Raw genomic sequence first — 16096 nt, forward strand, 5'->3', positions numbered from 1 at the left:
CGAAAGAAAAAGAAGATTAAATGCAAGTTATGACAAAGAAGACCCAGGACGGTTGAACTGATAGTATTCTTTATCAGACACAAATAGAACAACTTTCCTTTCCCAAAACTCCAGCAACTGCTCTCCTCAGTTATAATATGGTTAAAAGAATATGAGATGCTACACAGTAGTAAACATGGCCCTGTCCCAACTAATTTGAGACACACTGCAACATATTCAAGATTACCGTACATTGTTTCCATTAAATAATACATACCCTCAGTTTTATCATTTGTATGTTTTTTTCTATATTCTATTGTGAATAAAATGTGGATTCATGAGATTTGCAAATCCTTGCATTTTGTTTTAATACTCTATTTTACACATTTTTTTTTGGAATTAAGGTTGTACAAAATATAAAAAGATAAATAAAAATATTATGTGTTAAATATTAATATATATATATATATATATATATATATATATATATATATATATATATATATATATATATAAAATATTAGTAATAGATCATACCATTTTAAGATGTAAATGCAAGTACACTTTTAGATATGAGAAAATGAGACAATAAAAACTGTATGCATCTGTTCCTTGTTTTTCTTCTTTTTTCTATTATTATTAAAAACATTTAACCAACAAACTCCCCCTTTTTGCTGAAACCCCTTTATAAACCCTGTAAGAAAAAGAAAGAAAAAACGACATATAAATGGTTGCATGAATACGCGACATGCGGAAGGCAGCAAATGTGAAGACTTTTAGCTGAACATACTTCCGGTGATGGAAAGGGGCGGGGTTTAAAATAAACGTTAGCTCGCTGGCTAACATTAGTAGGTGTTGCTGTGTTTTGTGGTGGAGAATTATCAACTGATTAAAGAAAACCATACATTTTTTACGGGTGAGTTTCGGTGAAGGGTTTTGTTTCTAACGCGAGGGAAGTAAATGTAGTTTTCGGCTTCGTTAGTGAGCAGAAGTGCTAAGCGAGGACAGTAATGGTGTAGACCGGGCGCTCTTTTGTTTGAGAAGTGAGAGTAGGGGAAGTGTGTTAGGATTGGTGGAGTGTGTAGCACGAGCGCAAACGAAGAAAAGTGAAACCCAGGAGGCGAGTGAATGAAATAAAACACGAAAGCGTAGATGTTCGTCATAATTCGAGAATTATCTTCACATTTGTCTCGATGAACAACCTGCATCCCACAGAGAGTATGCACACGTGAAAGAAAATGTGTGTCATAGTGACTAATCAGCAGCCTCACTTCTGATCCTTCTGCAGAATTGATCTCCTCAACCAAGAAATCATGAACCAATCACTAGTAATGGTCATACACAGCTAGCTGTGTCACTTGTGTTACCATCATATCATTCATCCAGTGACATCCTTGTTTTTGACCCCTCCCCCTTCTCTTCCCCCTTCTCTTCCCCTCATCCTCTTCTCTCCTCCTTTCAGGAAAACACTGATATTATTTATGTTAGATGTTCTGCATTAACCACCATGGCATATTTCCATTCTAACAGTATACACAAAGGTCAGGGGAGTTGAACCTCTACTAACCAGGCTGCTCTGTCTGTGAAAACGACTCCAGGTACTTTTTCTATGGGCTCCAAGAGACGACGCATCGCTTCTCCCTCCAGCAGTGTGAGTGGAGACTTTGACGATGCCACTTCATCGACTCCAGCCGGTAGCTGGAAAAGGAAGAGGACTTCTAATGCCACTGCTGTCGATCAAGTAAGTTCAAATGGGTTTTAAGTGCCAGATGCACAGTATTGGGGAAAAAAAGAAATCACCCTATTTCGGCTGACTTTAACTGAATCAATTATATTAAGTGGGGAAGCAGTTCTTATTTAGTCTCAGCATGTTTAACGTTATATTTGTTTATTACAGTAGGGTATTTATTAGGGCTGGGACGATTCACTAATCTGGCGATTCAATACTATCCCGATACTTTTGTGTCGCTTCAATACATATTGCGATTCTGTAGCTATTGCGATTCATTGTTTAAATTGTAATTTTAGTTTGCTTAATAAAGATTAGACAATGGCAAATACTTGATCATACACTTAAAGAGACTGTATATGAGTTATATTAACAAAAACAATGCATCACATCTTTCTGAATTTTTATTTCAGGAGCATACACATACATAGAGCATAAAGAACATTGAACCATAAAACTTTCAAGTACCAAAAACTTAAATATAATATTTAAATGTGCAACAAAATAACTAAAAACAATACTCTCTAAAATAAAAGTGCTGTCCAACTCAAGGTGCTAATATCCTTCTCTCTCTTCCTCACCTCAGGTGAGAGCAGTGCAGCTGTTACTGCAGCCTGTAGCTCCAGAAAACATTCAACCATGTCATAGGCACTATTCCATCTCATAAAACGTCTGTTATAAGTTTGTGCACAGGGAGCTCCAGTAACTTTTGTTGGAAATCCAGTGATGCATCGTACTCGTCCGAGTAACTTCGCCACAGCGGAAGGCCAGATTATGAGTGTGAGCGTAGCACTTAATATGGAAAAAGCCGGTTAATTGGGCAGCGATAACCATATTAGACGCATTTTCTGTGACTAAAGCAGGGTCTTTATCCGTTAAACAATTCTCAAAGAGCTTTACTTCCCTGCCTCTGCCATGGTTTTGATTTCTCTCGCCAGCTTAAAACGGATACGACGTCATCTAATACAGACAACAACAAAATACGCCCTCTAAAAAAGCAGTAACGTCTTCCCACCACCTCTCCGGAAAAGTAAAATAATTAAATATATATCGATTCTGAGGTAAACAAATCGATCTCAAAATCGGTTTAAAAAGAATCGCGATAATTTGGTGAATCGATTTTTTTTATCCCACCCCTAGTATTTATTGTCGTTTCTTCCAAACTTTTCATGTAAACTCACACTTCTGTATACAATATTTATTTCATTCTATTCTAGATTGTGTACGTATTTAATCTCTGTGTATATGTTTGGATGGTAAATTTCACTTTTACATCCTAAATCGCACTCCTTCTCATGCAGAGCCACTTTGTGTATATGGAATTGATTTATTATAATTTATTTAAATACTGTGTACACATTTTGTATCTGTGTATATGTTTACGCCTGACACCAAGACTAATTCCTATTTCTGTAAAGTGCTCTTTGCTGTACCTGGCAATATACCTTTTCTGATTCTTATTTTGCTTTTATAAGTGTGTGTGTAATGTTTTTTTTTATTTATTATTTTTAAATCAAGTGGTCTAAAGCAGTGGTCCTCAACTCCCGGGCCGTGGGTCAATTGGTACTGGGCCGCACAGAAAGAATGCATAACTTACATTATTTTCGTTTTATTTATTATCTGAAAATGACCGGATTCTCTCCGCCACATCTGTCTATGACTCCCTCTTGATGCATGTAAAGATGCCTTGGTCACATGTCTTACCTCCATCCGCTTCCTTCTTAAAGGGGCTGCTCCGGCCACTGACACATAATACATTACTGTTTAATTCGAACCCCTAAGCAAGCAAAATGAACAAATAATCAACACAGTGGATTCACATTTATTATTATATTTAGAAAATACCATCTTTTTTTGTATTGTGTTGTATTTATCCGCCACTCCTTAAAGGCCTGTCCGTGAAAATATTGTCCGACATTCAACCGGGCCGTGGTGCAAAAAAGGTTTGAGGACCGCTGATCTAAAGCACTTGATCAGCATCAGATTAGATTTGACTTTTTTCCCCCCACTGATATTTTACCAGAACATCACTGATTAAAGGACACACACTGTCTTTTAAATTTGCATCCCTGTTTCTCGATGTCTTTTCAGTGTATATGTTATTACCTTGGAGACTAACCACGTTCTGATTTTGTTTCAGATTGCTATATGCAATGAATTGTACAACACAGTCAGGGACTACAAAGATGAGCAGGGAAGGCAAATCTGTGAGATGTTTGTGCGTGCTCCAAAAAGAAGGTAAAAGGAAGTGTTTACAGATTGTTGATTTATTTATTTATTTTTATTTTTTTATGTTTAAACACACATTTTTAGCTCCAGGCATTAAAGGAACTAATGCAGTGAAGTGAATAGTTGGTGGTGGTCTTTGCCTAGTGATTCTAGTTATTTAGTTTGCCTTTTAGGAATCAGCCGGATTACTACGAGGTAGTGAGCCAGCCCATTGACATGACGAAGATCCTGCAAAAGCTCAGGACAGAAGATTACCAAAATGCGGAGCAGTTCTCTGAAGATTTTAAGCTACTCATTAACAATGCCAAAGCTTACTATCCGGTAGCACTCACAATATTTATGGTTGTTTTGTGTGTCAAATGAGTTTTATTTTTGCCTATAGGCACATAAATATCTACTCTTATTACTGTACAACTGTAATAGATTGTACAACTGGGACTGATTGTCTTCTCAAACCCCCCCAATTCTAGGCTGAGAGTCCGGAGTTCAGGGCTGCATGTACGCTGTGGGATTTGTTTTTAGCCACAAAGAGTAGCCTTCTTGGTAGAGGAGATGCAGAGGATGATGAGGACGAAGAGGAAAGTGAAGACGCTGACAACCCTGGGGTCTCTACAGAGGAGGAGGTAAAAGTTCCTAGTAATCCATTGTCCAGGTCAAAACTGAGAAAAAACTGTACATGAGATGTTTTATAGTGTTAAGACGTCTGTGTATGTTGGGCACAAATGCTGAATTATTGCATCATCTCACTTCAATTGTGCTCAGATATCACCTAACTATATTAAGGGGGTCCTAGAGCAGCTGTTGGAGGCTCTTGTGTCTTCTACTGATCCTTCAGGGAGATTAGTCAGTGAACTATTCCAGAAGCTGCCCTCTAAACTGGTGAGAAATTTAGCTTTGATCTTTGTTTAATTACAATATGTTTGTTAGGGGTAAACATAATGTTAAACATTGTTGTTTTTTTGTCTGTATGCAGCAATATCCAGACTACTATGCCATAATTAAAGAGCCAATCGATTTGCGAACCATAGCTCAGAGGATACAGGTGTGTGTTTCCTATTACCACTAATCATTGCAGTTAAAGAATTTCACAAAAAATTGCAAAATGAATAATATTTTATCGTTTCCTCACAGATGGGACATTATAAATCCATCAGTGCAATGGCCAAGGACATTGATCTTTTAACCAAAAATGCCAAAGCCTACAATGAACCCGGATCACAAGTTTATAAGGTAATTATTGTTTAAATCAGTGGTGTCCCTCACATCAGGTTTAATGTCCAGCTGTAAACAGGACAATCCAATTTTGGTTTATTTTCCATGTTTGGAGTAACAGGTTCTCTTCTTCTGTTTAAAGGATGCAAACACTATCAAGAAGGTCTTTTTGCAGAGAAGGACTGAACTTGAACAGGCAGAACCAACAAAATCCAGCCTCCGTATCAGGTATCTTTAATGCTCAGGTTTTGATCTTGATGCACTTAGCTGCCTGGTTCGATCCTGCGCTCTGTTTACTGTCCGTGAAAGTGTGTTTTTCTCATTTCTGGTTCTCTGATTTCCCCCTACTATCCATTAATGTGCTGGTAGGTGCATCGGTGACATTAAATTGTAGGTGTGCATGTCGTGCCCCATTCCCAAGTGTTCTTCTGATACAACACGATACGACCAGATACTATTGAAGAGTAAATGTATTGAGCTTATAGTTTGTCTCTGATATCTGTGGCAGGAATCGGAGGTCTGCTCAGGGCGAACGTATGTCTGCTATTACCATGTCTCTGCAGCCTGGATCAGAGAGCGATGAAGACTCCATTCTCTCAGGTATTTTTTTTCTTTTCTGACTTTTTTTTTTCTGCTATATTTAATGTCTTTAATCAAAAACTATTTGTTCATTAAGAGATTTCTTTTTTAAATAATATGTTTGCATCTGCACTTCAGGTTCTGTACGGTATGATGTCGGGGAGATGGAGTCTGAAAGTGGGCACACTCGACTAGCTACAGGGGACCCGATCTTCCAGTTGTACCAAGCTGTCCGAGGGGGCCGTAACACTCAGGGTCAGCTCCTCGCTGAGCCCTTCCTCCAGCTACCTTCACGTAGAGAGTATCCTGATTACTTCCAGCAGATCAAACACCCTATTTCTCTCCAGCAAATCAGGTATTAAAAAAGAGTGTAAACTATATCTTCAATGTGATCAAAATGCCATTGCACTCCAAAGCACCAGACCAGATGTGGAGCTTTGCATCTGCATTTTTGGGAAGTTGATTGATTTAGTTTTCTGGTGAAATCGCTGTAACATCATTTAAACTGTTGTTCACAGAGAAAAAATGCGAAACGGGGAATACGAGGGAGTCGACCAGATGGAATCGGACCTTAACGTTATGTTTGAGAATGCTAAACGCTACAACGTCCCCAATTCTGCCATTTATAAGCGTGCTCAAAAATTACACCAAATAATGCAGGTGCGTATATATTGCATATTTTTTTTTTTTTATGATGAACGGAGAAAACATGCTTTTATATGTGAAGCGTAATCTGTTGTACTTACAGATTTACACAATTGTCTGATAAAAGGTTTGTCTTTAAACATCATAATTGTACAATTGATATGTATCTCTTTATTACCAAAAATGTACAATTACATTATGATTCAAATATAAATTGCATATAGAAATGTTGCTTAGTGACATCAATTGTGGCTTTTAATGTGCATTTGCGCTGCTAAACTATTTAGTTATTTGATATACCATGTAGCATTAAAGTAATTTAACACCACCTTGCTTGTTTTGTCCAATACGCATGTGATAGAACTTTGTATCACAGTGTGTTGCTGTAAAAATGAGCTCATCTCCTTTCCAGTTGAAAAGGAGAGAACTTCGAGATGATGATGAAAGAGACAACTTGCTCTCCACCCTGACCCCTGACACAGGAAGTGCTAAGAGAAAAAGGTTGGTATTATTGTGATCTGTAAATTTTTTTTATGCCCTTTTCCCATTTAATAATGTTGGTAAAGATTGCTTTTCTTCTATCTGATAATTAATTTTCCAACACCATAGTCATAAGAAAAACACCAAGAAAAACAGGATGAAAGCGTTGTATGCAGCAGTGACCGAGGCACGAGAGGCAGGTACAGGCCGACGCCTCTGTGACCTATTCATGGTGAAGCCGTTAAAGAAGGACTACCCTGATTACTACCAGGTTATCGTTGAGCCCATGGACCTGCGCACCATTGAGAGCAATATCCGCGCCGAACGCTACGTCAGCGACGACGCTCTCATGAACGACATGAAGCTCATGTTCCGCAACGCTCGCCACTACAACGAGGAAGGCTCTCAGGTAGGGCACACATTTTTATTCTGTGATTTTTTTTATTTTATTTTTTTGTAAGGAAAACATAATGTTCTCATTTAATTTTGTCAGTTGTTTGTTAGAGGGTAATGCGTATTTGTTTTTAATTTGACTGCTATGTACAGGTTTACAATGATGCAAACATTCTGGAAAAGATTGTAAAGGAAAAGCAGAAGGAACTTGGACCTTTACCTGAGGAGGAGGATGTTGGCTCACCCAAACTCAAGCTACGTATGTCACGTAACAAAAAACCTCTGGTTTTAGTCTCACAAATTCAGTTATATGGTGATAGTGATGGAGCTTTCTGTATTATTGACGTTGCTGTGTTTGTTGTTGTTGTGGTCAACATTATTATTATTATTATTATTATTACCATCTGTTATGTATCCAGGGAGAAGTGGGGGTGCTGCATCACCCAAGAAGTCCCGTCCACAGTCGTCCCTGCAGCAGAAACTGAGTGAGCTCTATGAAGCTGTTCGCAGTTTCACAGACAGCCGTGGACGCCGCCTGAGCACGGTGTTTCTGCGGCTCCCGTCACGCTCTGAGCTGCCTGATTACTATGCTGCTATCAAGCGTCCTATTGACATGGAGCGTGTGCGCAGCTACATGGTCCAAGGCCGCTACCAGGACATAGATTCGATGGCTGAGGATTTCATCCTCATGTTCAACAACGCCTGTACATACAACGAGCCTGAGTCTCTCATCTACCGCGATGCACTGCTGCTCCACAGAGCCTTCCTCGATGCACGCCGCAACCTAGAGAAGGAGGAAGACGAGAAGGAGGAACGAATGGGATCTAAGGTGGCCGTAGGCCCACTGGTTTGCGAGCTCATTCGAAACCTCTTTGTGTCAGTGATGGGCCATCAGGACGACGAGGGCCGCTGCTATAGTGACTCTCTCGCAGAGGTGCCCGCTGTGGACCCTGCCAACTCGGAGGACCCGCCTCTTAACTTGGAGATAATCCGCAACAATGTTGAGCGTGGACGCTATCGGAGGCTGGATGTGTTTCAGGAGCATTTCTTTGAGGTTCTGGAGAAAGCCAGGCGCCTCAACAGGTTAGTAGCAGACATTTAACTGTCTCTCTCTGTTCACTGCTCATTATGTTTCTTCTGTTGATTTTAATTGTTAACAAAGAGAAATTCTTACAATTTATTAGAAAAAAAAAGATAAATAAAAATAAATGAAAATAACTGTGATTAGCAATTTTATTTCATATTGCTAAAGACCAGTTATTTTTAAACACATTAATAATTATCTCATTAGTCCTAGTGTATATTTACATTGATGGCATTTGGCAGATATCTTTATCCAGAGCGACTTACAGTGATCATATTAATGCAACTGAGCAGTTGAGGGTTAAGTGCCCTTCAAAGGGCCTCAAGTGGTGCTAGGATTTGAACTCCTGACCTTCTGATCAGAAGTCTTAATCAGTGAGCCAACATTTTCTGTAAATTGGATGATATTTATTTTAATGTTAATGCTTTTCTAAAATTGTTTTGGAAAATGTATACAAATGTTTATTGGGCATTTTAAATACAATACAGCACAATATTTGCTTATTAGACATGCTAAGAATATAAGCCCAAAAGTGCTTCCTCTGAACTTTTTTTATACTTAAAAAAGTGCACTGAAATGAGCTACTGTGCCAACAGAACTGACTCTGAGATCTTTGAGGATTCAATCGAGCTGCAGCAGTTCTTTATGAAGATCCGAGATGAGCTATGCAAGAATGGTGAGATCCTACTCTCCCCAGCACTGAGCTACACTTCCAGACATCTACATGCAGATGTGGATCAGGAGAAGAGAGAAAAGTTACCTCAGGAAATAGAGGAAGATCGACTTAAAGTTGAAGAAGACAGGAAAGGTATGGCATTTTTTTAAATAATTTTTTTGTGTTTTCTTACATTGACTCATTGCACTAATAGTATAACTTATTTTATTATTAAAATGTTGTATGGATTATTGTATTATTGTAAAAATATAAAGTAGATCCTAATCCTTATCATCACACTGTTAATGCTTAAGTCCATCTGCACTCTTCTGTGAAGGCATTCCAATGGAGTTCATTATTTTTGCTGCTGGAATATGTTTGGGCTGTATGGTTGCTATGTTGTGAAACTTTACATCTACAGCAAACCAAAACATTGTAGACAATTATGTACTTTCAACTTTGTTGCACCAAGTTATGGGCATGATCTCAAGAATCCACAAAATATTTGGCCATATAGTGCATCTCTCTGCAATACGGTTCTTATGATGGAGACACTAATGCCTTCAATCACGGCAAGTTTTTGCATTGATTAATGATTGTTCTTCCAGAGAAAGAAAAGGCAGAGAGCCTCCAGAACACCTATAGCCAAGACTGCAGCTTTGAGAACAGCACCTACAGTGTAGGAGACTATGTGTATGTGCAGCCATCTGAAGCCAACCTGCAGCCCCACATTGTAAGCATCGAGAAACTATGGAAAGATGAGGCTGGTGAGTAAAGAAAAATCCTATTAAACAAATGTAGGTCTTGAGAATTTATTTGCACAACTAATTATTAGACAATAAACAGACTGCAATAATGCATCAAGAACAACCGCAAATTTATTCTTGGAATTCAAAACACACACACTGTTTAAGTTTTGAATGGTTTGCTTTTTATTGGCAGGTTATAGTGATTATATATATTTTTTTATATATCATCAGCGAACATTTTAGAGCAGGGGTGTCAAACTCAGGCCCGTGGGCCAAATCCCAGAATGCTTTTAGTGCGCGGGCGCGTCAGTCGAGACCGCTGAAAAACTCCGCCTACTCAGCGCTGAATTTACACGGCGATTTACCGATTTTGAAGCCCAGAAATGCAGATTTGAACTGCTCAGTAATCCGTTTGTAGTTGACGTGGAACGCGCACCAACCAACCTCCCAATGGAGCCGATTGAACTCCAGTGTAGAGACACGCTCGAGTCAAAGTACGACTCTGTGTGTGCTGCACAGTTTCCATGTTTTCTCCTCGACACACTGCTCCAACTCCGTGTCCAAGCTGCTCAAATCTCTGTGTTCACCAGCACATATCTGTGTGTGTAACTGTTCTCTTTAATGAAGATGAACAAAACACCACTCAGGAGTCTCACTGATGAACACCTTCACTCAATCCTGAGGATTTCCTCAGCTCAGAGCCTAAACCCAGACATGATGCACTTGTATCTAAGAAGAGATGCAGGTATCTGACTTCAACCAATCAGAGTAAATCAGAGTGTAGCTACTGAGCTTGAATGAATGATGTCTTTATGCACTTTTTCTACTCCAAGGCATTTACTGTTAATAGCTGAAAGATTGTTTTTTTTAATTGAAGGAAATTATTATTACTTTTGGTTGTTTTGTTGTTGGCCTGTGAAAAAAAGATTTACATTACAGGTAGTCGTCGACTTACGACCGCGATTGGGACCGACAAATCGGTCGCAACACGTAACATTTGGTCGTAAGTAGAGTAGGCAATATATACAGTACCGTGAAATGATGCCGGGAAGCTGGTACGCACTGTCGTACGCCGCGGCTAGCGATTGTGGTGGTAATGGTTGAATGGTCGTAAGTTGACGACTACCTGTATAAAGGAATTAGAAAGTCTATAGATAGAGAGAGTGAGAGAGAGAGAGAGACATAAGAAACGAATACCACTGATGTGTGTTTTAAATGTAATTTCTCATGTTTTTATTATATTACACTTTGGTTGTTCCAGATTCAATATTTATGCACAACTAAAGTTTGTTTCCATATGAAAGGGTTCCAGAACATCTGGAGAGATGGAAAACATGCACAATTGCAGTCAATTTTTCAATAAATATTGAGTTTGGCCCGCGACATCGTCCCAGTTTTTTATTTTGGCCCATTGTGAATTTGAGTTTGACACCCCTGTTTTAGAGTCAAATAAAGTCAACTTAAGCTCATTAAATTCGAAGTGAAAGTCTGAGTTGCAAGGCGGATCAAGTAAAATCAAACGAAATGAAACCTGATGTTAAAATTGTGATTTAATCTTCTATATATACACATCCAAATGCGTCATATGTGGCGTCTTTGTTTGTTTGATGCAGGTGAGCAGTGGCTGTATGGCTGTTGGTTTTACCGACCAGGCGAGACCTTCCACCTTGCAACACGCAAGTTCCTGGAAAAGGAAGTTTTCAAGAGTGATTACTACAACAAAGTTCCTTTCAGTAAGATACTGGGGAAATGCATGGTCGTATTTGTAAAGGTAAACAAACGAAACAAAAATGTTCCCTTTGTATTTTTGCAGAAATTTATATTAATTTAATGTTTGCCTGCATTCCATAAGAGGTTTATTTTTTTTGTTTGTTTTTTTCTCTCAGGATTATTTTAAGCTTCAGCCTGAAGGCTTTAAGCCTGAGGATGTCTTCGTTTGTGAGTCTCGTTACACAACTAGGACCAAGGCATTCAAGAAGATCAAGATGTGGACAATCCCACCAAGCTCTGTGAAATTAATTACTCGTGATGTAGCGTTACCTGTAGTCCGAGTTGCGTCGATGTTTGTCAGTGCTGCAAGTCGGGACCAGGACAAGATCGCAGACGTTGCTGATGGCAGCTTCATTGAAAAAGTATGTATATTGTTTTTGTCTATTGACAGCTTCATGTCAGATTTCAAGTGTTTGTTACTTACAATTGTTGTACTTGCTACTTACAGGGAAGGGAGGCAGTTCCTGTAGAAGTGACGAGTGGTGAATCCGGATGTCAGTACTACGAACAGCTATGCTATAATAACATGTGGCTGAAAGTGGGTGATTGTGTCTACATCAGATCGCATGGATTGATACGGCCACGAATTTGCAGGCAAGCGAATTAAATTTAATTTTCATCCTTTTTTTCAGTCTCATACCTATTCTTGCTGAAGGTTTCTGTTTTGGTCATTATGGGCAGGATTGAAAAAATTTGGGAGCAGGATGGAGTTCCCTTTTTCTTTGGGCCTGTATTCCTGCACCCTGAAGAGACTGAACATGAGCCCACAAGGATGTTCTACCAGCGTGAAGTGTTCCTGAGCAACCTGGAGGAGGCCTCCCCTATGATGTGCATTTTAGGTACAAACCTTCCTTTTGCTGTATGTTCTGTTATGTTTAGTGATTTCTAAAACAATAAAGGTATGTTTAGAAAGTATAAGATCTGAACCACATACTACAAACGTCATTATTTATGTTCTGCTACATTTTATAATTGTATCTGGTATTCTGTCTTCTCTCTCCATAGGAAAGTGTTTTGTCTCCTCCTTCAAGGACTTTATTTCCTGTAGACCCACTGAGTTTGTAGAGGAGAATGTACACGTGTGTGAGAGCCGCTACATCGAGAGTGAGAGGCAGATGAAAAAATTTAAAGGCCTCAAACGATTTTCCCTTTCAGCCAAAGTGGTAGATGATGAGATCTACTACTTCAGGTACTTAAGTATTTAATTTCTTAGTCAAAGCCAAGATAAGAAATATGTAATAGCTTTTTCCGTGTACAGACTACATGATATGAGCTATGCCATTAAAGTGTGCTTCTTCCGTTTATAGAAAGCCACTTGTGCCTTCCAAGGAGCCATCTCCCCTCCTGGATAAAAAGATTGAAGAGCTAGAGGCCAAATTTGCAGATATTGAAGACCTGGATGAAGATCTAGATGAGATGGAGGAGGATGATGACGAAGCACCAGCAACGCCCTCCATGACCCCGCATCAGGCTTCAATGACTAGCGATATGGACCTTCCTAACATACCATTGCAGGTCTTAACCTCATTGAGCTGTATACACACACTAAGCCTTCACATGAACATTATAGGCAGTGACTGTCTACACCTAAATGTAGCATGAGTTTCAGGTGAAGATTAACAGTAAAATAATTGTTACATCATGTTGATTATTGCACATTCCTTTTTTTCTACACAGTCCACGCCGAAGATGATGAAAGGTCTGTCCAAGAAAGAAGGAGCCAAGCGCAAGATCAACATGAGTGGCTACATTCTGTTTAGCAGCGAGATGCGTGCTGTCATCAAGGCGCGGCACCCAGATTTCTCCTTCGGAGAGCTGAGTCGTCTAGTGGGTACCGAGTGGAGGAATCTGGAATCTACTAAGAAGTCAGAGTATGAAGGTAAATTCAACTCTCTGTTTTTTTTAAGTAGTGACCGCCGAGTGTTTCTTAAACACAATAAACGTACGTGGACTCCTGCTTGGAGACCAAAGATTCCTTTCCTAATCAGTTTGTGTTTTTAATATTGTGTATGATCCTGAATCTTCAGAGCGGGCAGCTAAACTGGTAGAACAGCAAGAGCGAGAAAGGGCCCTCCAGCAGCAGCAGCAGCAGCAAGCGGCCTCTTCCCCGAGATCAGGTACCCCAGTCACGTCTCTGATGGTGCCTCCCCCAAGCTCTATGGGGATGCTAAACCAAGCCTTGGCACCTGTGCCAGGTAACAGCAAACCCCCCCTTATACCCTCTCCTCAAGACAATCAAGATGCAGCATCCGGGCACCCTACACATCTGTCGTTACCTACTGACCCTATCCATACCACGACTCATCTTCATCAGTTACCTGTCATTTCCCACCTCAGGAGCCCCATATATTTTGAATCATATTTCCAACTGTAGTTTCATTGTTGTGAATGTAATAGTATAATAATGCTTGTTGTATTGATATATTTGCATGATTACTATTTTTATTAACCTCCACACATGGAAGCATTACAGCTACATCTTCATTAATAACTTTATTGACGCCTTTACTGGTATTACTCTCTCTCTCTCTCTCTCTCTCTCTCTCTCTCTCTCGAGATTGCAGTGTCTTATGTTGTAGTGCATGACCAAACCCATTTGCATGTCACATATGCATGGATTCTTTTGTGTTTTCTCCTTTTTCACCCAAGGCATGATGGGAAATTATGGCCCACCCTTCATGCCTATGCAGGGTCCTCCTGATAGCATGATGGGTATGGGTGGCACACCTCCTCACCCCATGGGGGTGCCCGCGTTGCCACCTCAACACTACTATGCATCAGGCATGGCTGGGTATCCTGGTATGCTCCCTCTTGGTAAGATGCATCCACGTGTGTGCAACTTCACCCACCAACCAGAGGCCAGTATGTTCCGGCAAGGAACATTCACGATAATTATATCTGCATTTGGTTGAAATTTGCAGGTGGTGGTAGTGATGACATAATGGTAGTTCCATGGCAGGGATCTTTTTACTGTGACAGAGGGTCAGTCATTGATGCAATGATGGCTTCTGGTTTTCCATATGGCAGTAAACAACTGTTTCACCAAACATTTAGCTATTTTTTTTTATGTATTATTAGAATTAAAAAAATTATGATCAATTTCATGTGGTAAAAGATCATTATACACTTAATTTAGATGCTGTACTTCAAAAGAATAACAACTAATGTACCACAGCTACACAGTCAAGCTACAAAATCCATAAATGCCAATAAAAAAAACATTTACATGATTTTACATGTAAACACATGATTGTAACTAGCCAGCTACATCCCTTGCTTCTTTCTCTACAGGGGGAATGGGACCTGGTATTAATGGTATGGCTGGAAGTCCTGGTCCAGGAAACCCTTACGGGCTACAGGTGAAAATCACATTCACTTTTATTTCATCTCTACTTTTAAACTAAGTTGTGTTGTGAGCTGTAATCCTAATGGTGTTTCCTCTTTAGATGGGTGCATATGGCCCTGGGCAGGTGGCTCCACCTCCATACCCAGGCCAGAGTCAGTTGGGTCAGTCTGCCCACCAACCACAAGGCGCACCCATGTTCGTAGCCCCGCCTCCCAGGCCACAGCGCCTCCTGCATTCAGAAGCATACCTGAAATATATAGAAGGGCTCAATGCTGATTGCCCCACTATCAGCAAATGGGACCAGAGTCTTCAGGGTGAGATGTATTATTATTTTTTTTTTTTTAAATGGCAAGATGTTTCTAAAATGACAATTCTGTTTTCTAACATATTTACTGTTACATTTTACAGCTCAAAGGAAAGATTCTCGCCTCACTAGAGAGCAGGAGAGTCGCCTTCCCTCTCATTGGCTGAAAAGCAAAGGCGCTCACACCACAATGGTTGACGCATTGTGGCGACTGAGAGATTTAATGACGAGAGACACTCTTAGCATCCGCCAAGCGTATAACCTTTAACCCTTACACTTAAAACCCTGATACTCAGGACCCCCTATTTATGCAAGACGATACTTCAGCCAAATCGAATATAATTGTAAAGCAGCTGATTGTTCAGTATGTTCCACAGCAATAAAAATGTCCGCTTCTTCTTTTTTTTTATGTATGTATAAGATTTTAGTCATTTATATGGTTTCATATTGATGCACTGGAATGATCACAAATGCATTAGGTAACTTATAACTACTGAAATGATGGATAATCATGTTCCTGATGAACTTTTAGGACTGTTTAGATGAAATGCTAATGCTTAGCTAAATACATCTGTTACAACTATCCCAGTTGAATGGATGTCTAGAGGAATCAAACACTGATTTAATGGAAAAGAAGTTCTGGCTTTAACCACTTTTAGGTCTTATTTATGGTACAAAATCACATCAAGTGGACTAACTGTAAAACAGTTGTATGTTACCAATATTTTATAATGTGTCAGAATAAGCTTTGTTTGTCTTTATTTTATTGAGAAATATTTTGTCATTTTGTTTGGTAAAATTATAAAAAAAAAAAAGTGCTACTTTGTATTTGTGAGTTGATTTATTATCCCATAAATTTTAACATTCAAATAATAAATTGTTGATTTGATTTTATGAAATAAGACTGCATTGTGGAATTTGTTGCTGTGCTGATAGATATAT

At 39.4% G+C, this 16096-nt stretch overlaps 1 protein-coding gene across 1 annotated transcript; it reads left to right on the top strand.

Annotated features, from left to right (window-relative positions):
• Positions 1-746: 746 nt before the first annotated feature.
• On the top strand, positions 747-16053 carry pbrm1l (polybromo 1, like). Its single transcript, XM_046858673.1, has 30 exons — positions 747-895; positions 1578-1720; positions 3849-3946; positions 4111-4258; positions 4408-4560; positions 4700-4816; positions 4911-4979; positions 5069-5167; positions 5292-5377; positions 5658-5749; positions 5867-6083; positions 6247-6388; positions 6786-6874; positions 6983-7262; positions 7400-7505; positions 7666-8329; positions 8927-9138; positions 9594-9752; positions 11348-11505; positions 11621-11866; positions 11953-12098; positions 12186-12343; positions 12510-12693; positions 12812-13019; positions 13182-13383; positions 13532-13621; positions 14154-14318; positions 14796-14863; positions 14951-15164; positions 15259-16053. The coding sequence occupies exons 2-30, from the start codon at positions 1589-1591 to the stop codon at positions 15420-15422; spliced, it is 4866 nt and encodes a 1621-aa protein (XP_046714629.1). The 5' UTR covers positions 747-895; positions 1578-1588; the 3' UTR covers positions 15423-16053.
• The last annotated feature ends 43 nt before the right edge of the window (positions 16054-16096 follow it).

The sequence above is a fragment of the Silurus meridionalis genome, chromosome 1 (assembly GCF_014805685.1).
Source record: "Silurus meridionalis isolate SWU-2019-XX chromosome 1, ASM1480568v1, whole genome shotgun sequence".
In the NCBI taxonomy this organism is placed as follows: domain Eukaryota; kingdom Metazoa; phylum Chordata; class Actinopteri; order Siluriformes; family Siluridae; genus Silurus; species Silurus meridionalis.

Bases quoted from the DNA above. Each gene is read 5' to 3' on its own strand.
- pbrm1l (XM_046858673.1), top strand. From the start codon at position 1,589: ATGGGCTCCAAGAGACGACGCATCGCTTCTCCCTCCAGCAGTGTGAGT. The intron at 4,980-5,068 runs GTGTGTGTTTCC...GTTTCCTCACAG, and splicing joins CCATAGCTCAGAGGATACAG to ATGGGACATTATAAATCCAT. The intron at 13,622-14,153 runs GTACCCCAGTCA...TTTTCACCCAAG, and splicing joins GGCCTCTTCCCCGAGATCAG to GCATGATGGGAAATTATGGC.